Genomic DNA, 27,517 nt, shown 5'->3' on the forward strand with positions numbered 1-27,517 from the left:
TAGTGGCATGTGGGAAAGTTGATCAAGTCAAACTCAACTCCAGTCATTCAGTTTTTGGATTCAAGTTTTTCAGTGTAGAAAATAAATTGGTTTGTAATTAAAAGGTAAAAACTTTAAAAAATCAAAGTATAAATCTCAAATGATAATCTAGTTTATCTTTGCTTTAGAAAATAGGTTACGAGATCACCGTTAAGATTACGTAGATTACATTATGAGTCGTGCAGTTGGGAAAATCGGTGTCCTCTTGGGAGTGTTTCTTCTGTGCCATACAGGATATTCAGTTTCACAACGTAAGATTTTGAATATTTGTCAACATTTATCTGCTGTATAATTGTTTGTGTGACGGAAATTGCAATTATCATTTTTTTGACGCAGATTTGGCCTTTGTTCGCTATAATGAAGAGGAATTTACATCACTTCCGTTGGACGTAAGCTCAAAATCACTCTAATTTTTGGTATTTTAATAGTTAAACTAATTTGTGAATTTATTTTGCTTATAGATGGTGATAGAAGCTCTCCTTGGCCTTGCCTTATCAATATGGGGAGCCGCTGCGACCAAGACATTTCAAGAAATCAGAGCCGTTGAAGATCTAGCGAGTAAATCGTACGAATCCTTTTTACACAGGCCCAACTTTATCACATTTAATCACAGGGGAGAAAAGCTTTTTGGGAGAGATGAATAGTATGCCTATTTTAAAGATATAGTATTTAATATTTTTTAAATACCAAAGTTTTTACACGTAATGTCTTCTTTGTGTTAATATGCCTGTTATTAAGTCATTTAAATAAGTATGAGCCGGAAACCATTATTAAAACGGTAAAATCTAAATTTATTGAGTGAATCCATCAATGATACAATGATCAGATAATTTGTTGCTTTAAAAACAATAAAATATAGTTACAAAAAAGAACGTTGAATTTTACTCTGAACATTTTTGTAAAATAAATTATGCATATTTAGAAAATGTAAGATAGTGCACACATGTTTGAAAAGCCCAACTAATTCAGAAAAATGGGACTCGTTCAAAAAAAGCTTGTGTGTCTGTAAAATCCAGTTCGTATCAAAAATTTACACAAAAGTGACCTTGGTCCTGTTGTGGTTAATGCTCCATACATTCATGGATTCGTACTCTTCAAGGCATCGGTCAACCTGATCGGCACTTAATCCTTCCTGGGTACATCTCTCACGAATTTCTTTGATGGACACGGTCATGTCACCTGTTTTCATGGCCCCTTTAATTCTGCGAACGATGTTCGCGACTTTGTCCGAGGCAGCAACACTACGGTTTGGATGAGGATTTTTTCCTGCATGTCACAAAATATATGAAATTAGTCACGATTCCCTGTGCAAGAGGATAATTGAGGATATGATTACCTGGGTTGATCGAGTCTCGAGATTTCTCAACAAGCCGAATAGCTTCGTTGACATCATCATCAATCACAATGTCAGACATACGAAGTCTGGCCTGAAACCAAAAGTTGCACATGTGATTATTTTTAAATCCTAAAATATGACAATAATTTAATTATAACAATTAATAACCAGAGCTGTAGATAAGCGCAAAATGGCGAGAAGACTTCTCGGCGAGGTAAAAGTGGTGTCGGTAGCATTACGAGCTTCATTACGTAGTTCAACATAGGCTCCAACGAGCTTCTCGCTCAGACTCGGAGGAACGGTCGGGTTATGTTTGCGACAAGCGACGATATAACGTCGCATGAGAGCCATATCGAGTGGTTTAAAAGTAGCTGGGGGTTCATGAAGATGTTGATGTACGAAAGTAATGTGCTTTGCTAGTCTTAAATCTTCAGTTTTGTCGGCTTTGTCCTATTTTAATTGAAAGCGATTAAGTTACCAAACTGATATTATTTTAGGTTTATAAGTTGCTACTATTAATTTACCTGCAATAGCCACAAAATGTCGAAACGGGAAAGCAACGCCGCTGGGAGCGCAATGTTATCTTGGATGCTTCTGTTTGGATTATATCGACCATATGCAGGATTCGCTGCAGCAAGAACGGAAGTTCTGGCGTGAAGGGTGGTAAGAATACCGGCTTTTGCAATCGAAATGGTCTGCTGCTCCATGACTTAAAAATAAAAGCAAAATTAATGAAAACCTAGTTCCATTTACAAATCATTATCAATATGACAAATTAATGAGAAAACAGAATTACAATTACCTTCATGGAGAGCAGTACGATCAGAGTCTTGCATTTTGTCAAACTCATCAATACAGCAGATTCCTATAAACGACATATTTATGTAATTGGATTGTAACTTAATTGTTATAAAGTAAATGTTATACCCTGATCAGCCAACATGAGGGCACCCGCTTCAAGTGTCATCAATCCAGTTACAGGGTCCTTCATAATGGAAGCTGTCAATCCAACGCCAGTACTTCCTCGTCCAGATGTAAGTTGACTTCTTGGAGCTAAGCGGTCAATATAAGATAACAATTGGGACTTGGCGACACCTATAAAAAACAAAATCACCTTAATGAAATACTAAATTGTTAACAAAATGGTGAAAAACTTCAAAAAGACCCATTAAAAAATAAATACCAGGGTCTCCCATTAAGCAGATGTTGACCGTGCCACGAATTTTCAGTCCACCCACGCTCCTTTCCACTCCTCCCACCTAATCATTAGTCATATGTGATCAAAACTACTGCATCAAGCACACGATCATTAATAGTAGTAACAATTAATTACTTACAAGTTGAAGCAATAAAGACTTTTTTACATCTTCATGTCCATACACTTCAGGGGCGATAGATCCAGCTAGCTTTTCATAGAAATTTGCTTGACGATGTTCGAACAGTTCATCTTCAGTCAAGTCTTCAATAACATCACCGTCATTCCATTTTGAAATTGGGATCAATCGCTATTTGTAAAAATATATTTATTAGACAAAACTATTAAACTATCAACTAATTATTATTTCACGTATTTCGACTTACATGAGTCTCCAAGAATGTTTCAGTCATCAGTCCTTGAGAAATTTGGGCAAAGGCAGTGGATTTCGCCAAGGGCAAGAAAACTCCTGTGATGGAGATGTGATCTCCAGCCGTAACCTTGCGAGTATTCTCCCCTTTGCAGTGAATAGTAACCGTCCTTGGGACATGGCCAGCAGGAACGTCAGCACTTTGTTCTTGAATCTTCAATTCCTGAAAGCGGACAAATTTGGATCCTCGAGTTTGCAACTGCAGTCGTCCTCCTGTTCGGTTAGACTTGCAAAAGTCAGAATTGCAAGAAACAATTGGAGTAAAACTTGGGCTGTTGATGGGTTGAAATGTTTCAGCAGAACAAGAGTCGCATGAATATGTGGCAACGGTTAATAGTGGTCGAACTTCTGAAGCTCGAATTACGACACCGTGAATTGTAACCAATTTTCCAATCTGTAAAAATTGTAACACATATAAATTGAGTGATAATGTAATGTAACTCATTACTATTTTAATATAAGGTAATTATGAATTACCTGATCAGCCCTCAAGCTTCTCAGAACAAGTGGCTTTGTCCCACTCCTCGGCTTAAAATATACTTCAAACCGTCTCAACAACTCCTTCGGAAACTGATCCTCAATCTTTGGCCGGTTCGCCGCGTCTTGCAGATCTTGTCCGTGCATCTGGTCTTCATAGATTTGTGCACTCGTGATACGATGATCAATAAAAACGTCCAAAGCATCTTTATGGGTCGCTTCTCTCGTCCTGGACTCCGGAAGGAGTTCAGATACTGCATCAGATAAAATTGTGACGTATCTAAAATGCAAAATAAACACGTCAGAAATTGTCATTTCCATAAAACTATCATACATTTTATTTAACCACCCACCTCTTCGCATTCTTCTCAATATTCTCAATCAACATTTCCACATCCTTCCCCCCATTGTAAGTCTCCAAATCGTCCAAGTCCAGAATCAGGTCGACAGCCTCTCGATGAGCCAATTGTGTAAGCCGTTTCGCATACTTGAACTCCTTTCCTCGACCGCTGGGATGATCCGTGTAGAAATTGGTGAGGAATTCACGGAAGGAATCTGCACAATATTATTTTCAATTTTAGAACTTTACACACACATTAAATTTACATTACACATGTGGAAATCTTAAATCAAATTCCTCACCCTTATCTTGCTGATAATCACTGAAAGCCATTTTTCTCTCACCAAGTAAAACCAAACACAGGGCCAAACTTGAAAATTAAAAAGGATAAAATAAATAACGAGAAACGGAAATAAAATAACTGAAAATCGGGGAGAGAAAGTGAGTGGTGTCCAAGCGTTTCTCCGATTCTGACAACAATGCGAAGAGCGGTTTGTTACACGAAGAGGGATCCTTCCCTCCTTTTCCCAACTCACATCTCTCATTGGGCACTGGCCGCATGGCTCACCAATTTTAAATTCTTACTTCCAAACACATGCTGAAATCGGAATCGTGCTTGTTCAATCTGTCAATGTAACAAATGACAATTTGACAATTTTAATCTTTTCGATTTTTAGTGAAATTTCATTTTATAAAATTAAGGAATTACGGTAAAGGGTAAAACGAACTTAATCGGAAGACTCCGTAACAAAGGACGTGCAAATGGAATGAATGGTGAGTTGAGTATTTTTATTTGCATTTTTGTGTTTTAAGAATGTTGTCAATTAAATGATGAAATTATAATGAATGTAACGTGATTTTTGTAGGGACGATGGAATTAAGACTGATCTAATTAGAACGGATTGAAAGTAACAAATTTTGGGGATAACGGGGAGTCTAAAAGTTCCCTGTGTCGTTAGTTAATTAGATAATTAACCAAGACCTCGTCAAAATGGTGAAAGACCAATTCAGGGAACGGGTGTGTAATTATAAAGTGTAAGTCTATATTTAATATTTATGGAGAGAAATATTTCAATGTATTGGATTATATTCATAAATTTGGTAATTGTTCAGGACCTCGGTTCAATTCACGGTGGGAAGTGCGGAAGAAACTTCTCGACAAGGTCATCTCAAAGTTGTTGCGAAACATTTATACCAGCAGGATGGGAAAAGGACGCCAGTTTCGCATGGAGTTTTGGACCGACGACTTGGGACGTCCAGCAAAGATGCGAAATGTGCTACGTGTACGTTGAATTTATTGATTATGCATGATTGGTTAGTGAGTATGACTTATCGATCGTGATTTATTTTAGGTGGGAAGGGTCTTGTAGACTGTGTAGGACATTTTGGTCACGTTGATCTAGAACTTCCTGTCTATCATTACGGCTACTTTGGAATGATTCTCAATATTCTTCAATGTGTTTGCAAGGTTGGTAACCAATATAATTAGTTTAGCACTTGTTATATAATTTTGTAACTGACGATTTCTTTACAGAATTGCAGTTACCTACTCCTCAAACCAGCAGATAGGGAACACTTTCGACCTTTGATCACACGTCCCAATTTGTCATACCTGGCAAAAAAGGCATTTCGAAAGAAAATACTCTTAATATGCAAAAAGATGCACATTTGCATTAACTGCGGCTCGTTGAATGGAGTAGTAAAAAAGTGTGGAATGTTGAAAATCTGTCACGACAAGTATCGCTACGCTAAGAATGGAGAGCAAGTGAAACGAGTCAAAAGTAAGCCTATTTATTTAGTTATTTATTATTAGCATTAATCATAACTTTGAATAATTACATGTTGACTAAAATTTAGTAATCTTTAAACAATTCAGGCGAATTCGAGTCTGCAACTGCAGGAAAATATTCTCAACTTGATGCATCCGTCGATATTTTAAATCCATTAATTGTAATGGGAATTTTCGAAAGAATTTCAAACTCGGACGTTCCATTTTTGATGATGGGAGTAAGTGATAACGCTGCAAGTCCAAAAGATCTGGTCCTCACTAGAATCCCCGTTCCTCCCACATGCATTCGTCCCTCGGTCATCTCTGAAATTAAGGCTGGCACGACGGAAGATGACATTACAATGAAACTTACTGAAATTTGTTTCTTAAACGAAGTTTTAACAAATCATCGCGAATCCGGAGCACCAGTTGATAGGATTTTAGAAGATTGGGAATTTATTCAAATGCAATGTGCCTTAGGTCAGTGGACATAAATTCAGCGGCGTTTTGAAACAAGTTTATTTATGATTAACTCACTTTTAATCTAATCCAACATCTAGTGATTAATTCTGAAATGTCTGGTCTTCCTTTACAACTTGGAAAGAAGAAGTCGGGTCGTGGGTTTGTACAGCGATTGAAAGGAAAGCAGGTAAGTATATAGATTTTTTTGTAATTTTGTAAGTTAATTTAATTATAGTGTCAAAAATTAACATGATTCAATAAAATTATAGGGTCGATTTCGTGGAAATCTGTCAGGAAAGCGTGTTGACTTTTCTGGGCGGTCTGTGATATCGCCAGATCCTAACTTACAAATTCAGCAGGTAGGTTCTTACACATATTTATTCTTTAGCCATTCACTTTCACATATCAGTTGTATCATAGGTTGGCGTCCCTGTGCTAATGGCCAAGATATTAACATATCCAGAAAAAGTTACTCCATACAATATCAAATGGTTGCGAACTTTAGTGAAAAATGGACCGGATGATCATCCTGGAGCAAATTTTATAGAGAGTCGGGATGGATCATTTAGAAAATATTTGAGATACGGCGACCGTAAAAAGATGGCATATGAATTGAAATACGGAGACATTGTTGAAAGACACTGTGTTGATGGCGATGTCGTTTTGTTCAATCGACAACCATCTTTGCATAGATTAAGTATTATGTGTCATCGTGCCAAAGTACAAGAAGGACGGACTTTGAGGTACTGCAAATTATTAAACCATAATTTAAATCTAAATTGTAATATCTACATATTTTTAACACACCTGATTTTCTGTTGCAGATTTAATGAATGCGTCTGTGCACCTTATAATGCTGACTTTGATGGAGATGAAATGAATATTCATTTGCCACAAACCGAAGAAGCAAAAGCTGAAGCTTTAACATTAATGGCGGTAATTATTTTACTGATAACTTAATAATAGCCGAATGAGCTCCAAATATTGAGCCTTTTGATATCCGTAGAATGAAGTAAATCTAGTCACACCAAGGAACGGAGAATTGATTATCTCAGCCACTCAAGATTTTTTGACCGGAGCCTATCTCATTACGTTGAAAGACCAATTTTTTACAAGATCGGAAGCATTTAGAATTATTGGATGGGCTGCTGTGTCAAAACACGAGTTTGTCGAATTGCCTCCACCGTGTATCATGAAGCCGATGGAACTCTGGAGTGGAAAACAGATTATTTCCATTGTATTCAGGCCAAACACTCATTCCAAGATCAAGTTGAATCTGAGAGCAAAGGGAAAAAACTATTCTGGAACTGCTGAAGAAATGGCTGTCGAAGATACATGTATGTAAACTGTTTAACTATTTTTTTGTAATGGAATGATTTTAACTTTTTGGCGTTTTATTAGATGTTGTTATCCATAACTCTCAACTCATGGCTGGGGCATTAGACAAGGCCACGCTAGGATCTGGAGCGAAAGCAAACGTATTTTATGCACTTTTAAAAGATTGGGGGAAGGTACGTTCTTGATTCTATTTATAAATTGTAACATGACATTAATTATCTATGCATACACTTTTGCTCCTTTTAGGATGCAGCGTGTCTAGCTATGTTTCGATTGGCTCGGCTAACTTCAAATTATTTAATGAATCGTGGATTCTCTATAGGTAGCATTTTATAAATAAAGCTTTGTGAAATCAGTCTAACTAACGTGTAAATTGTTTGGGTCAGGGATTGGTGATGTAACTCCTGGAGCAAGACTTGTTTCACAAAAGAAAGAATTAGTCGCATCTGGTTACAAGAAATGTTTCGAAATGTTGTCAAAACCATCCGAAACTTTGGAATCAGTAGAAGGATCTATTCTTAAAGCTTTATCTGATATTCGAGACTCTGCTGGAAAACTTTGCGTTAAAGAGTTAGACAAAACCAATGCACCGCTCATCATGGCCCAATGTGGATCCAAAGGATCTTACATCAATATTTCTCAAATGATTGCGTGCGTGGGTCAGCAAGCTATTAACGGCAAACGTGTTCCTGACGGGTTTTATCAACGATCATTACCTCATTTCCGGCGACATGGTAAACAACAATTGGCAGTCTAGTAGACTCATTTACATTTTGTCTGACTGGTTGTTTCTGACCTAGATCGAGGACCAGATGCTAAAGGATTCGTGGCAAACAGTTTCTTCACTGGGTTGACCCCATCTGAATTTATTTTTCACGCCATGGGAGGACGAGAAGGTCTTGTCGATACGGCCGTTAAAACTGCAGAAACTGGTTACATGCAACGACGTCTTGTCAAAGCCTTGGTACGGTTTTAAGCACTATTTTATTAATACTTTAATTAAATTATTAATTTTATACTTTTATCTATTTTCAACAGGAGGATTTGTGTTGTCAATATGACATGACGGTGCGGAACGCGGAAGGCCAAGTGATCCAAATGTGTTATGGTTTGGACGGACTGGATCCCATGTTTATGGAAGGAAAGGACAAGCCTGTTGACTTTGACAGAGTTTATCTTAATGTGAAAGCTCACTGTCCAGGTCGTGGAGATGCTTTCACTAGTCAAAATGAAAAGAAAATTCACATGCAAACTATAGCCGAAGAATTAAAATATGGATCTGGTGACAGATTATTTAGCCTTGAATTTGAGACTGATATGGAAGGTTGGTGATTTTAATTTACTTTATTCGATACTTTATGTGAATAGTATATTTGCATCGTTATTTTTAACCAGCATTCGTAACTAAACATCCCTTCCGATCGGAACAGTTGGTAAATTTTATTCGAAGTTGTTGGGACAAATTTCACCGGTAAGTCTCAGAGTATTGTATTTATTCCATGAATATCTTCATGTATAATAGCAATATAATATTTGTTTCATGAAATTATCAAGATCTCGAATGGAACCTGGAACTGCTGTTGGTGCATTGGCAGCGCAGAGTATTGGAGAACCAGGTAATTTATCAGACTGCTGAGCTAATTGTGACTTAATAAAACAGCAACGAGATTAATACAATAATTAAAATAATTAATCATTCCAGGAACTCAAATGACCCTGAAAACTTTTCATTTCGCTGGAGTCGCCTCCATGAACATTACCCTCGGTGTTCCACGTATCAAAGAAATTATTAACGCAGCCAAAAATATAAGTACTCCTATTATTCAAGCAAGACTTGTCGAAGAAGACGAAAAATTAGCAGTTAACGTTAAAAATACGCTACAAAGGACCAGCTTGAAAGAAGTAGCGTCCAAAATCGAAGAAATTGTGTTGGCCAACGAGTATTTTATATTAATTCATCTCAACCCCAAAAAGATGGTTGCTCGGCAGATTTCGCCTCATCAGGTTGTAGAAAGACTCAAGACTGCGCTGAAAATTAAAAGATTCGATGATATTCGAGCAGTGGAATACATGATATTAATTTTTCCTCTTGAATCTGTAAAATCAAGTGATTACTTTGTGATGCAACAGTTGCTTCTAACATTGCCCAACATTACAATAAGTGTAAGATGAATATAAACCATTACAAAATAATGGTAAAGCAATAACAATGTTCGTATGACTAAATTGTATTTACTATTTTAGGGAGTAACAGGAATAAGCAGGACAATCGTATCTGAAGACCAAGGCGTTTATAAAGTCATTGCTGAAGGAGAAAACTTTCGAGGTGTGTTAACGACTAGAGGAATTTGTGCTAAACGGTCTTCCACAAATAACATTCTTCAAATATCCAACGTTTTGGGAATTGAAGCTGCCAGGTAATAAATCAACTTTTGTTAGATACTATTATTTTACATTCCTACTTGACTTTAAATATCCTATGATATCTATTCACTTACAGATCCAGCATCATCCGTGAAATTCAATACACGATGGAATCTCATGGCATGAGTGTTGACAAGAGACATTTAACACTCGTAGCAGATCTTATGACATCTCGAGGTGAAGTATTGGGCATCACTCGCCACGGTCTTGCCAAAATGAAAGAATCTGTCTTCATGTTGGCGTCATTTGAGAAAACCGCGGATCACTTATTCGAAGGTACATGCATAGATACATGTTGACAAGCCATTATTGTGGAGAAAAAGACTCATTGTTCCTTTACTTTTTGCTCATTATATTTTAGCCGCTTACCACAGCCAGACCGACAAGATATCCGGTATCTCAGAATGTATCATCATGGGCCGACCTTGCTCACTGGGCAGTGGAAGTATGACCATCTTGGAGAAACCTCAACCCCACGAAGCGCTAGAAGTGAGACCTTTACTTTTCGAAAGCTTATGTCAACAATTTCCTAGCGAGTAGGAATGATTATCGCATTTATTTATTACATTATTTTATCTATTGTTATTTTTATCATACTGCCAACGCCTCAAATAAGTTATATATGGAATTATTAACGAGAATGTGATATTTTACACACATAAATGTGACATGCCGATTTACCATGCAAAAAAATTGATGAAACGGAATCAATAAAGAATTTGCAAAGGACACGAAAAACTTTGTTCAAATCATTTTGTTTATTTCATAGTATGGCTATTGTCAAGAATGAGATTCCCTCTTCGATAGGGCACATATAATAATTACGTTTAAATTACAACAACGTGTGTATCAATATATCGATATCGATCGACTTTCTTCACATACATAAATTAACTCGCAAATATGACATCAAATATGACACGTATTTTCACACAGATCCACCCACACAACACTTAACTTATTCTTATCATCTACCATACAAGCCAGTTACATGTATTGCAATACTTATTGATATTTTTTGTGATTGCAAATTTTACACTAATCTCTAACAAAATAATAATAATCGAATAATAATTATAATATTGCATAATTTTACTTCATTTATTGGTGATACTTGTTGTATACTTTAAAATCAAAATAATATTTGACAATGAAAAAATTGAATTACAGAAATACTTCCGTTTTATTAAAATTTTTTGAACTGCTGTAGTTTTGAGGAAATTCATTTTTCATCCACTCAAAACAAAACCAGACCATTTTATTTCATTTCATTTCATGACCATTTATATATTTCTTGAAGAAAGGAAAAGAATAATTTACCAAAAAACAAAACCACATGACTTTACATGAAATATTGTGCTAATTTCTGATAAAAGTATGTATGGATTTATGTATATGTGTAGTTGCGTCTGGATAAGTTGAAGTACACTTTTACCCTTCGTACATATTTATGTTTATAATTATTAAATATTACTTACAATTAAGTAATGCATCATGTCATTGTCGTTGCCATAAGGTAAAGAAGATAATAATCTCGATAAGTCATTTATTAATCAATACGAACGAACGTTTTTGTCTTGTCTGGTATGAATAAATGGTTCGTTTTTTATTATTGCTTATTGAATCGAATCTATCTATCAGTCCTAAATTGCAGTAAGAGTGTCAAAACTGTTTTAAAGAATTATTTACTTATTACTTGTTGACTGGCTGATTTTGCCTTTTTCATTGCACTTGTGGGGACTTATTTAAATAGCTGCTAATAAAACGTCCAAATCTATAACTAATTATTTCATGAAACATTTCCATCTATCCTACATTTTAGCTGCACCGTATTGCAATTAAAGGAAGCAATTTAGCTGTCATTATTTCATTCGAGTCAATTAATTAAGTATTATTAAAGCCATCGTCTCCCTTCTTATTATTTAGTTAGACAACCAAACTCTCTCTCTAGAAAAGGTAAAGGCACGGTTTCGTTTTTACGGATTTTGTATGTATGAGAATCAAATTAGAGACTCGATAATTTTTCCCAAGATCTTAACATAAAATTATGTAACGAGACGATAAATAACTTTTTGTGGTAATTAGTGATCTCGTTGTTAATTATTGAGTAGAGAGAGAGAGACCCCTCTGCTCTCCTGCTAATTATTGGTTTTGCTTTGCATGCACTTCTATCCATCTAATTTATTTTATTGGTGAAAGTGCTTTTCATGAAAATTTTAGGCACCACCAAAACCACCCCCTAATTTTGCAATCATGATGTTAGCACATATCTCTGTCTGATTAATCGCTTCTGCTGCTGTTTTTACCTGCACCGTGACCTGTCCTGAATCAATTTCTCGAGAGGTTCTTCTGGCCTATCAGACCACTAATTAAATATTAAAGAGTTTTTAAACAAGAGTACGAGTATACCGACCAGAAGTAAAGTACGACAGTTTTTTCACGACAATATATAGGCACATGATTATTACGCAGAACAACAAAGTGTTTGTTTTTTAGTTTTCATTTCATGATAAGTTAGTAAATTAACAAGTAAGTAAGTAATATAAGGCATCTCTTTCTTTTCTACCCAAGTAATAATGACACACAAAATACACAAACTAGATGAACATGGCTATATTATATAACATCCAAGAGACATTTTCACAGTAATAATAATAATAATATGCGTTTTTTCAATCTTTTCCTGGCACTGCATTGACGACAAAGTAACACGACAACAATTAAAGAGTGAGATGATGATTTGATGGAGACTTTGTGATTTAAATCCAGACATATAATAACACATTTCAGTTGTAATAAGGCTACTCAGGCGGTTTAACATATTTGTTTAAGAAGGTGTTGTAATGTAATAATTAATTAATTAATGTTTTATGCAAGAGACGATCCATCTAACCAACTGAAATTGGCGACGGAGTAACGTCATCCGTGCTATAATAAATGGCAACAAGCATCACCGAACTGTTCTTTGTTATACTAAATACACTTATCAAATAACCAAAGAATTTTAAGTACGTTTTTTTTAACAAACAACAGAATTAACTAACTACATAACTAAAGTCTACATATTTAATTTAGGTCAATAATATTATGATAATTATAATTATTAATTAATTAATTAATAAGGCTACCGTTTCATATATAAGAGTTTTTAATACTTTTAATATGTATGTATTACAAGTACGCTAGGCACTAGGAAATTATTAAAAACTTTGACATTTCTACAGGTTTTTTTCAATAAAGCAAGTTTTTTAAGTAAGACAAATTAGTTTCTAAATAATAAAATTATATTATTGCATTGCAGCTTTATTTTTTTATGCAGCTACAAAAAACAGGTATTAATACATAATAATAAACAACCGTGTAATAGCTGCTCTTACATTTTGATGGACTGCATGCAGCATTGCATTCCTGTTATTATGCTGATTGAATTTAAAATATTAAGTAAAGTGATTGGCATTCAAGTGACTAAAATACAACCTTTCGTTCCGATTGTGTTATACATATTGCATTTTGTTTGTGTTGGAATACTAACCAAAATTAGTAGTAAATTGCAATGTTTGTGCATGTCGTGTACATAAATAACCAATTTTTATATAAGAGTTACAAGAATTTAATTTTTGCACTTTCAAAAAATCTCATTTCAAGTCCAAACGGTAGAGAAATTTCAATATTTTTGAACGCAAAAATGTTACATATAATTAATGCGAGTTTCATGTCCTACCTTGTATATTATACTTTTCTGGTGAAAGTTTGGTTGGATGGGCGTGTATGTAAATACGTACGTACGATGAGTGGGTGTGACTCACTTGACCAGCATAATTATAAATACGAATCGATTCCGCTTCGACGCTAACATTTGTAAAAAAGGGTGTCAAATTTAGTACAAAAAACTACAGCATTAAAATATTTAAGGACAAAACAAATGCATAACAAAAAAAAGAAAGCATAATTAATTACGTAATAATTACGGGTTTACAAAGTCCGGGAAGATATTAGCCAAGAAAAATTGTTAGATATTTCTGATGAAATACAGACAGGTGTAGTATTTAGTGTGTACAAATTACATACGTATTACCCATGAGAGAGATTCATTCTATTTAGTGTTTAGCAAGGTATTTTTTTAGCTTAATTGATTACAAACGATCCGTACGCACCACCAACCAATCAACCAACCAGTATAATAAATAAACGATATATACGAACGACACGAATGTGAGGCATTGTTATTATTGCATCGCTTTTATATTGATAAGTTGATATCGAATCGACACCTTTGTCATGTTAAATATGTTGCTTCAATCAAATAGAGTTTCAGATCAGTTTCAGGAGGTGAGTAGTAGTCAATGGTAGTACATTTTTTGAGGAGGAGGAGGATGAATGAAGTTCAATTTCAGATCAGAGCAGAAGTGGTAGGTGGTCAATAGTAGTGTGATTCGGTAGTAGTAGTCTGATTATTTTTTTTTTGGTTGTCAGTTTTTTGAGAGATTTGGAGGAGATTTTTTTTTGACAGAGTTCAAGTTGGTTTGGTTTGATTTGCATTGACATTGGCATTGACAATTGGGTTAGATTAGAGTTCCAACTGTTTGTGCTCCTCCCACCCACCTAAAGTGTTACAGAAAAGACAAAACCACATTTGAGGTTAGTTTTGTGCTGTGTGCATTGCATTTAATATACTAGGATCGAAAGTCTCATTCAATTAAAAATTCCATATCAAGAAAAGTTTCAGTTTAATTAGAGCATCAGATCAGTATCAATCAGTAATATGTAAGAAAAAAACAATGGAAAAATATCCCTTCCCAACATTCATGAAGAGAAAAATCAAAAACGAATCTTTTCATAAAAATCTAAAATTTCAATTTCATGCATGAAACAAACCACAAACAAATTTTAAGCCAACTCGTATTAAAATTTTAAATCAAAACTGGTGTTAAAATTCGACAGAAAAATCAGATTATTTTTGACAAACACGCAAATTATGACTCTTTCAGTAAAAGTTTTGGTATAATGAATGAATGGATACGATTAAATCTTATGTAAATGTCGTATTAATTTTAAAAGAAGTACTTTAAAAAATTACTTCTCATTTATTATATAAGAAATTCCCTTGACGTAGATAATATGCAAATTTTCAACTTTAAAATCAATAACAGTTTAATTTTATTGCCACTAAATGGGTGCATAACCACCCATTCAATAAGTCACAATTTTATGTAAGTGGTAATTAAAAAGGTCAATGTGTAATTCATAATTACATGTTTGGTTACATGCATCTTACATAAATAAATTTTTTTTTCTAAATGTGAGTTACTGACGAGGTGAAAACCACGATTTGTTGGTGTGTCATGAGTTGGCTTAAAAAATTTCGTAATTATATCATGCACGACAAAAATTTGTGAACCATGCAACAAAAATGCAACGCACATTATTATTCACAATTATTATTATATAAAGGCATTCACATTCAACATGTAAAGCTTTCCAGACAAAGAATATCTACTACAAAACAAACAAGAGGCAAAATTATTATAAAATATTTATGGAACATTCGTCACACAAAAGAAGCCCCACATGCGAAATGTTTATGGATAAACATGCTATACAAACTGGTACAAAAAGATGTTAGGAAGGATACATTTTTCCAAATTCCAACTGATTTCTCTCAGAGTGAAAGTTGCATTGCATGCTTGCCAGAGTTGAGTCGGGGTTTTCGGTGGATTTTTGGTCCGATCCGATCCGAGGACTTTTTTAGGTCCAAAAATGGATCTGATCGTTTTTTTAGAAGCAAAAAATCGGATCAGATCGGATCGGGTTTTGTTTTAAATTGAAAAACACCGAATAGGGGTATGTTTTAAATCCAAAAAAATCGGTTTTAAGTTTTAATCCGAAAATCGGATCGGATCAAATTTTCAAATCCCATTCCCCTCCTCAACTCTGCTGCTTGCCTGCATCCTTCACCACTTTCTCCAAATGCTCTTCTCGTCGTTTTAATGAATAGTATTGTTTGAAAAGGAATTAATAGAGATTTTTACTGAAAGTCTACTTTGATATATATAAAAATATATACTGTATTAAATTATTAATGATTTTACGAGTACATAAGCTAGATTGATTAGAGTGAGTGAGGAAATTAATTCACCTGCTATAGTGGTAGTTGGTTTGTTGTTAGTGAAGGAGAGAAGCGGAAGGATCCGTTTTTGGGAGATACGGATGCATCTGATCTCTGAGCCCCGTCAGTCGTCGCACGCCACTCATCTTACCCACTTTTATAAAATCCAAATAAAATTCCGTCATTATCTCGATTCAATTAATCAAGCATTTTGTAAAATACTTACACATTTACATAATCATAATATGTACGTAAGGAGGATTATATAAGATAAGTGATACCATTTATTTTTATAAAAAAATGATAAAAAAAGAGAAAAAAGAGACATTTAAAACACACAAGTCAGACGTCTGCACGAACAGACGGCTGCTTTCACTCAACGAACGAAATAAAGCTCCGCAACATCACTATTTAAGATGCAATTAGAAAGTGAAATGGAATTGGTGATAAAATAAAAAATAAAATCATAATAAAAGTTGCCAAATATAGAAAATGTGAGTCTAGTACTTATTAGTTGCCACCTTGTAAAACATTGTTTCTCGCTGAGCTAGATTTTTTTAGCCAATCAAATCATCAAATGCGCACAGCCCAATAAAAAAATGCGTACCTAATTAACAAATAAAATTGGTACAAGATTAATACTGATTGTATGTGGTAATACGTCAGTAAGGAAAATTACTTAAGGTCGTCGTCGTCCTCGTCGTCACTCGTCATTCGTCTCATGTAGCTTGCTTAAATCAGCGTGATTTAAATTTTGTGATTTAAATTAAACCTTACTTATTGAATATTCTACCATTGAATTATTATTGGGCTTGCTTGGACCCTAAATTCGACAAGTCTTTCGTTTTTGGTGTACATTGCATTCATTGAACGAACGTGTAAAGCACCTCACTGAATATTGAATACCTATTTATAATATAATTATAATTAAAGCCTTGCTTTTCATTTCATCACCGAACCCTTACATACTGCGACATGACTGTGCATACAAAAATCTAATTCTACTCTTTCCGTCGTATCCTGCAACGAAGGATAATTTAATTTATTTATTAATCTCGTACAGAGAGAGAGAGAGATTCTAAAATAAGATGTATAAAAAAATGCTGGTTCACATTAAATGTACATTTTCAGTGGCCGCGGAAGCGTGGGGACAGAGGGTCAATGTCCCCATCATCTGCCAATGTTATATAAACCCCTTCCTCCCCTATCCTACAATGGCAATGTCCCCAGATGTCCTCACGGCTTCCGCGGCCATTGGTATCTAGACGATAATAATAATGTGTACCCTACCTAAGCTGCATAAAATGTAAAGCTATTCAGTGTACAAAATTTGTAAAAATCTACAAATTCCTCGACTTTTTGGACTTGATGATTGTCAAGCAATTCAACAATTCCTTACAAACTATTGGACGGCATTATACTCAAGAGTCTTATACCCATGAAAATGGGTACATGTCGTGTATTTATATTCCCTAAAAAATAAATAGTGCTAAATATGTATGTAATAAATGAAAATTGCCTAAATATAAATATACACAATCTCATGGAATATCAGCTCAGCATTTGTATTTAAAATTAATAATAAAAATCAATTCTAAAAAATAAGCACCATCCCCTGAACTTTGTTTCTTGAAAGTCTTCTCGACATAAAAAAAACTTGACAATAATGAACGGATTCAAAATCAGACTTGATTTGATTTGGCGCAAAGGTTCAAAAAAAATAATTCAAGAACAACACATTTTTAAAATGACGGTCAGGTAACCTCATGTTTGTTTGGGTTTAAAATATTAATCAAAATGTGATGCAAATTAAATTAATTAAAAGGAAATAAAAATAAAAACAGCCTTTTTCAGTTCAGTAAAATAAGTTTCTGAACAAAATTTCTGAACAAAATTAAAAAGAGAGAGAGAAAGATAGAATTAAAATCATTCATTACGTGTACAAACTTGAAAACAAATTATGCATATAGTTGCAATTGAAATGATGTGTATAAATATTTAACAGATGTACGAATACGTTCCTTGACGGAACATATCGTGGACAACATATAAGGCAACACTCAATAATAAGTAGTAATAATAGTGATAATAATAATAATAAAGTACGAGTCTCTGACCAACTTAAGATTTTTAAGCAGGAGAGAAAGTGGAAGGCATATAAATGACAATTATTCATGTATATTGATGACGCAACGACAACGATAAACGACAACGACAACTGCTACATACTTGAGTTGATTAACGGTACTGTACTTCAAAAAAAGAGAGAAAAAAAGGGAGGACAGAGGGGGGTAAAAATGTGGGGGGCGTAAAAAAATGTGAATCTATCTGGCAAATAACCCACCGTGTTCTGGGGGATACTCTGCTAACTGGAGATACGTGGCGTAGTCTGCGGTCGTATAAGGCGAAGCTGCATAAAGGAGCGAGTCTCCATGTTGCGCCATGAGCTGCGGATGTCCGGAAGCTGCGGCTGCGGCTGCGGCGGCATTCAGGCCATTGCTCAGGCGATGCGGTGAGATTATCAACGGTGCACCTGTAGCATCAAAATTTAAGAGATGAGTCTGCTGCTCCAGTTGTCCCAAGTACGGCGAAGAGTGCAAAGATTCCATCATATTTTTGTGTTTCAAAAAACCATAAAAACCTAAGGGCGTCGACGCTGCTCTTAAAGCAGATAATGGCACTTGTTGTGGAGAGACTAATTGCGCCGCGGCGGCGGACACGGCGGCCTGGTTGCGCGAATCGCGACTCTCTTTCGAGTCTCTGTACGTTCCGTTGATTATCGCCAGCTCCATAAGCTGCCTCTTCTTCAGCTCGTCTTCACCCTCGGCCTGAAATCAGTCAATCAGGAAAGGTGTCAGTCACGTGGGATTAGGCCAGGTTAAAAGTTAATAAACCACACCACCGCTACACATAATCCTACAGCATGTTTTCATGTTAATTGCTTGATTGGATGCCAGAAATGGTAGTGGTAGTGGTGGTTCTGGTGAAAGTATAATAGCGGAGGAGAGTATGATAAGTTTCACAAATGCTAATTACAGTCAACAGCACGAGAATAATGGAATGACTGACACTTTTACTCAGATTCTTTGACACGCTGCTTGAAACTTTGTGTCAATGTTACCTCCAACCACAAACCACTACGTTAAAAGTTTGGAGAAGAATGTTTCCCTTCTTGATTTAACTAACTTTCATCCATCCATCACCTTATTAATCATTGTGAAACGTAGTGGTGGAGGTACGAGATAGGGAACTTTATAATTACAAGATTCTCCCATCACTACTTTTCCTTCCTCCTTATCAACCAGCCAACCAACTGATTTAACATGATCTATCCATCCCTTCTTAAAAAAATCGTGTATATAAAGTTCACCTCAAGATTGCAAAGTGGAACTTTGTTTTAATTCTATCCTTGTCAAATATCATAAAAAAATCGAAACCAGCTTGGGAGCAAAGTGCAAATTGAGATTTGCAGTTAAAGATTTAGTCAGAGATGAAATTTGACACTTTCCCACTTTTGGTTCAGCAGTTGAAAAGAAAACTCTTTCAACAAATGGAAGAAAAAACTACTTTTGCACACTACGCAAAAGTCAAGCCTATTCAAATTACGTTGCTGTATGAGATCTGATTTTGATAAATGGTGATGATGATGAATAATACTTCCGTATAAATAGTTTCTCCATGTCACTCGTAATAAAATCAGTGGTGGTGGTTTGGTTTGGTGGAATGTTCTATAATTAAGTGAACCACCATACCACCTTCATTCGCCCTACCACCATACCACCATACCACCTTTTCAGAAACTATGTACATGTTTCCAATCAGGACGATAATTAAATTTATGAGGCAGCAGACCTGGGCTTACATCTGGAAATCATTACATTTCGCCGAGATGCATTTGATTTGACTTACAGGTATCAACAACTTTTTCACTTCGTCTACTGCCCGTTGCAGCTTGACTTTGGCCCGGTTCTCCGTATCCTCCACGGTGATCAGGACGTGTAGCTCGTCACTATAGAACACAAATTAATTTTCACGCCATGCTCGCAATAAGTTTATGCTATATGACGACTTTACTTTAAATGTTCCCAATTGGGTTTGCCTCTGTTCACCTCTTCCTGAAATGAGAAGAAATAAATTAGCGTCCTCATAAATCATGGCGTCGTGGTCGTGATGATATAAAGCTGAAAGAGGAGAAAAAGCGTATAGACTTAGTTTCAGTATGGATTCACTCGTATGACTCACTCTTCTACTAACAAACTCTTTTTTTAGCCCGAGTCAGGGCTTATGTACCCGGCATGGTTGTCTGTCTGTCTCGTAAAGCTTATCCAATCGACGTGAAATTTTGCGGAGACGTAGAAGAATATGCAAAAAATTAAGAATCAAGTTCGAAGATGAGCAAAATCTGTCGAAAAAATGGAAAGTTTACCCACCTAAATTATTACTAACACCCTGACTCGGGCTAAATAAAGCTGCACTGTACATTTATTTTTTATATTTCCACCATCATCTCAAGTTTTCACCAGTTAAAACCAATACCTAAAAATACCAAATTGCGCAGCGTGGCAAAAAGTTAAAAACTATTAATAATATGTATGCTTTCCTTCCTTCCTTCCTTTTTGCCACTGCACACAAACTACCACAAAAATCAGATCTGTATAGTTCATTTTTCTTAAAGGCAGCAGCATAACAGCAGCATGGGGGAAAACAGAATCATATTATTTCGAGTATATTTATATGTATGAGTATGAATAAAACATGCACGATAGATATTCATGCATGCATACTGTTTATATTAGCAGTTTTCAGAATTTTTTTCCACAAAAAAAATCTCTCCGGAATTTCACAAAATATTGATACACAAATTTATGCCAAGCTAAACAGATTGTGTGTCCCTATTATGGGACAAGTATTATACCACCGACGACAAAAATACGGGACTCGGTTGACAGGGAACGTTGCAAGAAGTTGGTGATGTTTCTATCCTTGCCGAGACAGAAAAAAAGTAGAAATGAGAAAAATTCCACAAAAACTAATTTGTTCAACTGCCTCTGCTAAGCAAAGGCAACATTTCTCGGTTTCCGGTGATTTTTTACGGGAAAACTTCATCCATATGTACAGTACTTCCTACTGGGTAGTACTAGAAACAGTAATTTTTTGCCGTCCAATTTTTGGCTGGAAATTATACGACTGTTGTAGACTACATAGTCTGACTATCCTTCCAAGTTGTGGGGGGAGAGACTAAAATTTTCGGAGGTTGCCAAAAACCGGGTAGAAAAACAGGTGAAACAATCTTGCAAATCAAATTCATACATAAAATCCAATCGACCCAACAACATCCTTTACTACAAAATCATAAGTATCGTGTTACGACAAAATGTATAGTAACGTAATGTTGGCTGAATTTACGACGTTTTAAAAATTTAGCAGACAAAATGATCGACAAGTACAAGCAGGTTGATTTTTTAGAACGCACAAGTTGGAAAGTTGTGCAAAACATTAAGGAAGGAGACCATAACGTCATCCTCCTTATTTCTCTACTGGAAAGTTTTCATCTTAAAATTCTGCTGCCAGCATAGTGAACATGCCACAATGTGAATTGGAATGAAGTAGTAAAGCCAAAATCGAACTAAACCGGGAATAAATCATATTTTGTTATACATTTCAGAATTTTCACTATAAGAAGGCCCACTAGGAGTGCGTACGAGTCAAGAATGAGCAATGCAACAACTTTGACATTTTCCTTCGTATATCATTATAAAGACAATTTCATCGAATCCACATTATTTAAACCTCCACACATGCATTTTTGTTTATCTTGAAACATTCCTTTTCTACATATTCTCCAAGTAAGTCTGGCCAAAATCGAGAAAAAATTTTACCTGCGAGGAGTCAAGTGAATTTAAGGGTAAGAAAACTGCTGAAAACCTTCATCTATTTACATGAATGACTATATCGGGCAAAGTATAAACTTCCTAAAAATAGTCTCAACATATATCTGAAGATGCCACCGAAAAAAGAAGAAAAAAGTAGAAACCATAATATAAGTCTACACTCTAACCGAAAACCCGTACTACAAAAACCAACCTTCATACATACATAAGACTTACTAAATCTGCTTGAAAGCCACATACATTTAGTTAACTACTACATGGACGCTGACGTAAGCCAGCCAGCCAGTCAACAACTATGATATGAACACACACATACGTTTTAAATACAACTTTAGAGCAGTAGCATTTAAAATGGTGGAACATTTTTTTCCAGAGCATATCAAGATGTGTGTGTAGGAGAGTTTAAAAGAAGGCTGAGAATATTATGAAGCTCGAGAGTAAAAGGAGGAAAAATCTGCTACGACGTTAAACATTGATATCGTTCCTACACCCATCCATCCATCCACCCACCACACCCACACACTCCTACGAGAGCCTAATCAGCCAATATTTTAGTCAGAGAGAGAGCGAATGCCAGAAAAATACTTTTGCATTTAAGTACATTCTAATGTTCTAATGGGAAAATGTTGCAACTTTCTTAAAGATAAAAAAAACTTTACACGCGGGTCCATCCAACCTTATGTTATGCAAACAAACACTTTTTACGTGAAATCAGAGCCAGCAAACGTAACAGCAAACTTCAACATAAAAAACAATGCTGAATAGAAATGTCGCAAAGTTTTATCGTAATTTCCTGCATTAATGCCACCATTTCGAAAAGGAGGGTAAGCCATGTACATATCGTCTTCATAATGTATCTGTTTATATTCGTGTGGGACAAAAAATGCTGAAATTGCAAAGTGATGAGATTAATATACATACATTTCTTGGTGTGTGTGAGTGAGGATTACGACACGATTTAGGAAATTGGATGGGATATTTCCACAAGTCAGCGATAAATATGTATATGGAACACTTTTTTCGGAAACATTTTATAATCTGGAGGTTTTATTAGTCGAGCGAGAGTCTCGTCTTGGCTTGGTTTTGGTAGTGACTACATTCAACATTTTGATTTATGAGGAGGACTAATATCTTGAGAGAGATTTTTCTCCTCACACTTTTAACCCACCCAGTTTTAGTCCAAATTCAGTTTTTTATTCAAATTTAAAGCGTTAAAAATCTCGTTAACAATCCCACGTTAGAGCGTTTGCCATAATTGAAGTGGTAAATGTGTTATGTCCAAAATTCCAGCCTGGCCTGTCCTGCTGAAATTGGTAATACGCTACAGGCCTGTAAATCCGGAATCGTTGCGTATCCCTAACTCGTTAAGCAATAAAACCAACGACTACATCATCACGAGAGAGATGCCTTACTTCCAATTATGGAATACTTTCCCGACATCAACATCCACTTTAATCATTAATTAGTGTCACATCAAGTCAGGTTTGGGCTAAATGGCGATAGTTCAAAGGAGCAAAAGGAGGCGACCAGTGACCGCACTTTGGATACAAATTTTATTAAAATTTTCCACCACTTTTCCGACCAGGATCAAATAATCAAATGTCTATCAAAATGAAAATGCGTATCCCGAAATGCTTTAAACGAGTTACAATGTACGTAAATATTTCAAAAATAATACCAGTGACCGCACTTTAGGTACAAATTTTATTAAAATTTCAACACAGTATTCTCAGTTTTCCGAGCAGTATTAACTAATCAAATGCCTATCAAAATGAAACTGTCTACCCCGAAAACATTTATGAATATGCATTTCAAAAATAATCGTATTAAATAAACGGAGAAATATCTGGCCTGTTTCTATTTCCCTTTTTTCATCCTGCAGCCGCACCAAAGCAACGTTTACTTAAACTTTTTCTGCCCAACCATACGAACGAACAGAGCAGTGTTCGGGAGCTACGACCTACGGATGGCTTGCCATGGGATAAAAATAACCGGAAGATGAGATGGAGGGCACACTCCTTCAATCTCGATATTTATTTGTGTTACATACGTTACGGCATCATCGCCTTGCAGACTTACCAAGGAAAAAAAAATGTACATACGACGACGACCATGCCACGCCACGCCACTGCGGAAGGAGGAAAGCATTTATGCCACTCAACTCATCTTTTTGAATGACAGAATCTCACAGCCAGAAACTAAACTAGGTTTCAGAGACCACCAGAACTTTCATGTTTTCTCATCTCAACACTGTAATTCTTTCGACACACTTGCTCACCCACCATATCGTAATAAAAAGTGGCTAAAAATGAACCCGTTTAATTGCGAGGACAACCTGCTAATGGTGCAAGTTGTGCAATATATGCTTTTAATAGCACCACTTGAATTAGTGGGTGAGTGAGGTATGTGTGTGATGTCGAAGCCAATTCTTCTTAAAGGGTTCGGTATTTTGCCAAGAGCAAATCAAAGTGGGAATGCTGGAGGAATTTCGCAACATTGTACGAGAGGAAAGAATGCCACTTTTTGGACGGCAACAAACAACCACAGAGAAATCTTGTTCCAAGTATTGCTGCATTTTGTGGGGTAAATCATCCACTTGAAGAAATTACTTTCTTTCCTTGGTGGGTGGATGGGCCATGCCATAAAAAAAGTCGGGAGAAAGTTGTGATTCTTTTCCTTGTGCATTTATCGGTATTCAATTCTTCTTATGATATAATAGAGAAATGCGATACTTTCTCCGTAGGTTTTTTTCGCCATCGTTAACGGAACGGTTGGTCAAGGCACGATTCTTTTTCTCTGGTAAAAAATGCAACCTAGTTATCTATCTGACTGGGATTATGATACAAAGGAAAGTGATAGTGAGTGGGGCGAAATGACATGTCTTGCAAGTCTTTTTTTGCGTATGGCTACGACCACCCACGAGATAAACTTGATGAAGCAGATATGTACTGTCACCCAGAGTTTTTCGCTAATAATAAGGAGTGAATTACATCTCTATCTCTCTCTCTTTGTCCCCAATCCAGAAATTGTCTTGGTCTTTGTTACGCAAGAAAGAATAATATTTATTTGCACAGTTGTTGCCAGCCACTGTTAGTTAATAAACGAATGGTTTCATGGCTGGGTTGTACACTATTTCGTGACAAATGGATCAATTGTCATTTGTATCGTCATCAATTAATCTAAAGAGTATGGTGCAAGGAGTGAGTGAATGAGTGAGTCGGAGTGGGCAAATAGACATGCAATTTTAAATGGCTCTTTGAAATTTGCAAAATTTACTCCCTTCATTGTTAGTTTGAGTAAAGAAGATCAAAAGTGAAGAGTAACTTGCCTTCTTTTTATCTCTCATGGAACCCTTTCCTCGTACCTGAAATAGACATTGCACATAATTTAGATTAGTTCTCACCGTGATTATGTAGAGAAACTGACATTGGGTATAAACAAAGATTGTTTAAGTATGACAAAAATTGAATTTTACATGAGACATTTAGCAAACCTAGGTTCTTAAAATTTCCGTAACTTTCTCCATGTCTTGAGTTGGGTCAAAATTTCAGGAGCCCATCTTAAAATAGCTCTTTAGTTTCAGCTGAATATATTTTACACTTTCTCCGAAAATTTTGACCCAACTCAATCCAGCTATAGGAAAAGTTACGGAAATTTTAAAAACGTAGGTTTGCTATTTTATAATCAAACCATTGGGAACACAGATAATCCCCTCTGATTTGTTAAACCTTTCTAGAAACTGTACATTAAAACTACATCTAACATTTACATAATAAAGTGAGCATTACAAGTACCTATATAAATGCAATTGAAATTCGTTCATATGTATTTATATCCGATTTATATAAGCTAAATCTACGTATAAAGCTTACAACCCCCTCCATTCACTCCATTGTCTCACCATGATTTTGCATCCCGTCTCCTGCTCGAGCTGCTTTGCCGTCATTCCTCTGGGCCCTGTAAAAAATATTGTAAAAATAAGCATAACCTTACCAAAAGCGCAGTTAGATATTTTCGTCATTGACATTGTACTTCATTTGAGAAAGGTTATAAATTTTTATAAACACTCACCAAGTATCCTCCCCACAAAGTTGAACTGTAATTTTATCAATGGAGAAAGTTATTTAATTAGAAAGACCACATCATACCACGACCACAACCGAATATATGAACACAGAAGTGACTCCATAGTCATAGTTCGTAAGTAATTTGATGGGATATATATGCATGAACACAAACACTTTCAACCACCATAACCACGAGCTCATTTTCTGTCTGTTGTATTTCCTCTGCCAGCTAGCTGCACTATTTCGTAATTCATCCGCATTGTATGCTCTGCATGATAAGAAGACTTATTTTGTTCTCAATGTGTGTCTAACTTTTGCAAGCCAACGACTCAACTTTGAAGTTAAATTGAGTAAAAGTCAAGTTTAGCAGCCAAGTGGCCAACGAGGAGAGGAAGAAACAAGTGAGTATCAAGCAAGACAAGTAAGTAGGGAGAGCAAAGGTTACATTATGTTCGCCATGTACTATCCCATATAATGCATAGAATGCGGTATAGAATGGGCGGCTCAGTCACAACACGCTCCAATTTAGCCTCACAGATCCTAATTTCTCCACGGAATATGTAGGCATTCAACAAAGTCGGAGAGAGAGGAGAGACTGCTGGAATCGTTAATATTTATTAAGCTGAGAAAGAAAGAAAGAAATAGTTGAGAAAATGCTACAGTCCTCAGTCGTAGCTTTCACTCAGGACAGAATGGAGGTCTCCCAGCGTATTGTATCAGATTTTCAGAAAACTAGTATCAATCTATCAAAAATGTATTTAATACGAAATTCGCAAAAAGACACGATCTCTCAATGAGCACGTTTGGCAGAGATTTTTGCATCCGAAGAGGAGAAAGCGCGAAGTGAGTTTGGAAAGTGTAAAATTTGTCAACTTTAGGGCGCGCTTTCTCCTCTTTGGATTCAAGTATCTTTGCCAAAAAAAACATTGTGAGATCGTGTCTTTTGTAAATTTCATATTTCTTAAATTTGTAAAATCGATTGACATTAGTTTCATGGTCAAAATCGGAGAGCATACGCTGGGAGACCTCCATTGTCCGTAAGTCTGACGAATGCCACAGGCTTTGGTTTTTGTGTAGGATGGAATAAATGGCATATAAATCTTGAACTTGATCATTTTACAACGTTTCGTTTGGGATAAACTTTTTTAGTTGTCGTTCTTTGAAATAGGGGAGAAAATTAAGTCACTTTTCCATCCATCCTACTAATCTACGTAATTTTGACCATGAGCTTAGTGGTTATGACGGGGATGACACGGGGTTAGGGAAATTAATTAAAATTCCGGAATAATGGGACCAGGAGAGAAGAGGGAACTTACGTCTGGATGCTCTTTGACAGGAACGTAAACTTTCTCTGATGAGGTGACAACTGGTCCGACGGGTTCGGGCACTGTAATTTAGTGGAGGTTGGTTGGTTAATTATGTTATTTTGATAGGGAGCTCATTTGAATAATCAAATATATTCATTTTCCGCATACGTTCTAAAGGCTCTACTTTGGTGCCAGACAGGTGAAACAAGTTCCCTCGAACGCGGGCGATTTCTGTAAATTACAAAGTTAAAACATTAGTAAAGCTGGTGACATGTTACGGACAGAAAACTCGTGTTAATGCGCCATTAAGGTGTCACGACTAACTAAAACTTTTCAA

The 27,517-nt window shown here is 35.8% G+C and overlaps 4 protein-coding genes across 8 annotated transcripts in view; 2 read left to right on the forward strand and 2 right to left on the reverse strand.

The window, feature by feature from the left end:
* Nucleotides 1–9: 9 nt before the first annotated feature.
* On the forward strand, nucleotides 10–908 carry LOC110858709 (membrane magnesium transporter homolog). The gene is made up of 4 exons (XM_022107561.2): nucleotides 10–104; nucleotides 168–290; nucleotides 376–428; nucleotides 501–908. The coding sequence occupies exons 2-4, from the start codon at nucleotides 212–214 to the stop codon at nucleotides 681–683; spliced, it is 315 nt and encodes a 104-aa protein (XP_021963253.1). The 5' UTR covers nucleotides 10–104; nucleotides 168–211; the 3' UTR covers nucleotides 684–908.
* Nucleotides 810–4,309, reverse strand: LOC110858708 (DNA replication licensing factor mcm7-B). Its single transcript, XM_022107560.2, has 12 exons — nucleotides 4,120–4,309; nucleotides 3,831–4,032; nucleotides 3,478–3,757; nucleotides 2,957–3,394; nucleotides 2,713–2,880; nucleotides 2,559–2,634; nucleotides 2,303–2,470; nucleotides 2,178–2,240; nucleotides 1,900–2,084; nucleotides 1,544–1,825; nucleotides 1,376–1,466; nucleotides 810–1,305 (listed from the first exon to the last, which is right to left on the reverse strand). The coding sequence occupies exons 1-12, from the start codon at nucleotides 4,148–4,150 to the stop codon at nucleotides 1,070–1,072; spliced, it is 2,220 nt and encodes a 739-aa protein (XP_021963252.1). The 5' UTR covers nucleotides 4,151–4,309; the 3' UTR covers nucleotides 810–1,069.
* A 94-nt stretch (nucleotides 4,310–4,403) lies between these two features.
* On the forward strand, nucleotides 4,404–10,547 carry LOC110858677 (DNA-directed RNA polymerase III subunit RPC1). Its single transcript, XM_022107516.2, has 22 exons — nucleotides 4,404–4,591; nucleotides 4,684–4,852; nucleotides 4,931–5,100; nucleotides 5,170–5,285; nucleotides 5,352–5,598; nucleotides 5,694–6,065; nucleotides 6,146–6,234; nucleotides 6,317–6,406; nucleotides 6,468–6,790; nucleotides 6,872–6,983; nucleotides 7,054–7,384; nucleotides 7,449–7,558; nucleotides 7,632–7,707; nucleotides 7,772–8,119; nucleotides 8,186–8,349; nucleotides 8,424–8,709; nucleotides 8,781–8,856; nucleotides 8,940–9,001; nucleotides 9,088–9,548; nucleotides 9,630–9,802; nucleotides 9,886–10,085; nucleotides 10,171–10,547. Exons 2-22 carry the CDS (start codon nucleotides 4,809–4,811, stop codon nucleotides 10,347–10,349), a joined length of 4,029 nt encoding a protein of 1,342 aa, XP_021963208.1. The 5' UTR covers nucleotides 4,404–4,591; nucleotides 4,684–4,808; the 3' UTR covers nucleotides 10,350–10,547.
* The window catches only part of LOC110858681 (protein held out wings), a 53,339-nt gene continuing 36,369 nt past the window's right edge, over nucleotides 10,548–27,517 (reverse strand). For 3 of the 5 annotated variants that reach the window (XM_035858931.1, XM_035858930.1, XM_035858929.1), the window contains 10 exons: nucleotides 27,349–27,411; nucleotides 27,190–27,260; nucleotides 25,878–25,902; nucleotides 25,708–25,763; nucleotides 25,135–25,170; nucleotides 19,990–20,030; nucleotides 19,825–19,924; nucleotides 18,260–18,743; nucleotides 15,946–16,069; nucleotides 10,548–14,411 (listed from right to left, as the gene is read on the reverse strand). In XM_035858931.1, the coding sequence (XP_035714824.1) occupies nucleotides 15,972–16,069; nucleotides 18,260–18,743; nucleotides 19,825–19,924; nucleotides 19,990–20,030; nucleotides 25,135–25,170; nucleotides 25,708–25,763; nucleotides 25,878–25,902; nucleotides 27,190–27,260; nucleotides 27,349–27,411 (974 nt within the window). In that variant the 3' untranslated portion in view covers nucleotides 10,548–14,411; nucleotides 15,946–15,971. The remainder of the gene's footprint in view (nucleotides 14,412–15,945; nucleotides 16,070–18,259; nucleotides 18,744–19,824; nucleotides 19,925–19,989; nucleotides 20,031–25,134; nucleotides 25,171–25,707; nucleotides 25,764–25,877; nucleotides 25,903–27,189; nucleotides 27,261–27,348; nucleotides 27,412–27,517) is intronic. The other 2 variants (XM_022107520.2, XM_022107521.2) reach the window with 2 other exon arrangements.

Source organism: Folsomia candida, unplaced genomic scaffold (assembly GCF_002217175.1).
Source record: "Folsomia candida strain VU population unplaced genomic scaffold, ASM221717v1 Fcan01_Sc022, whole genome shotgun sequence".
NCBI lineage: Eukaryota > Metazoa > Arthropoda > Collembola > Entomobryomorpha > Isotomidae > Folsomia > Folsomia candida.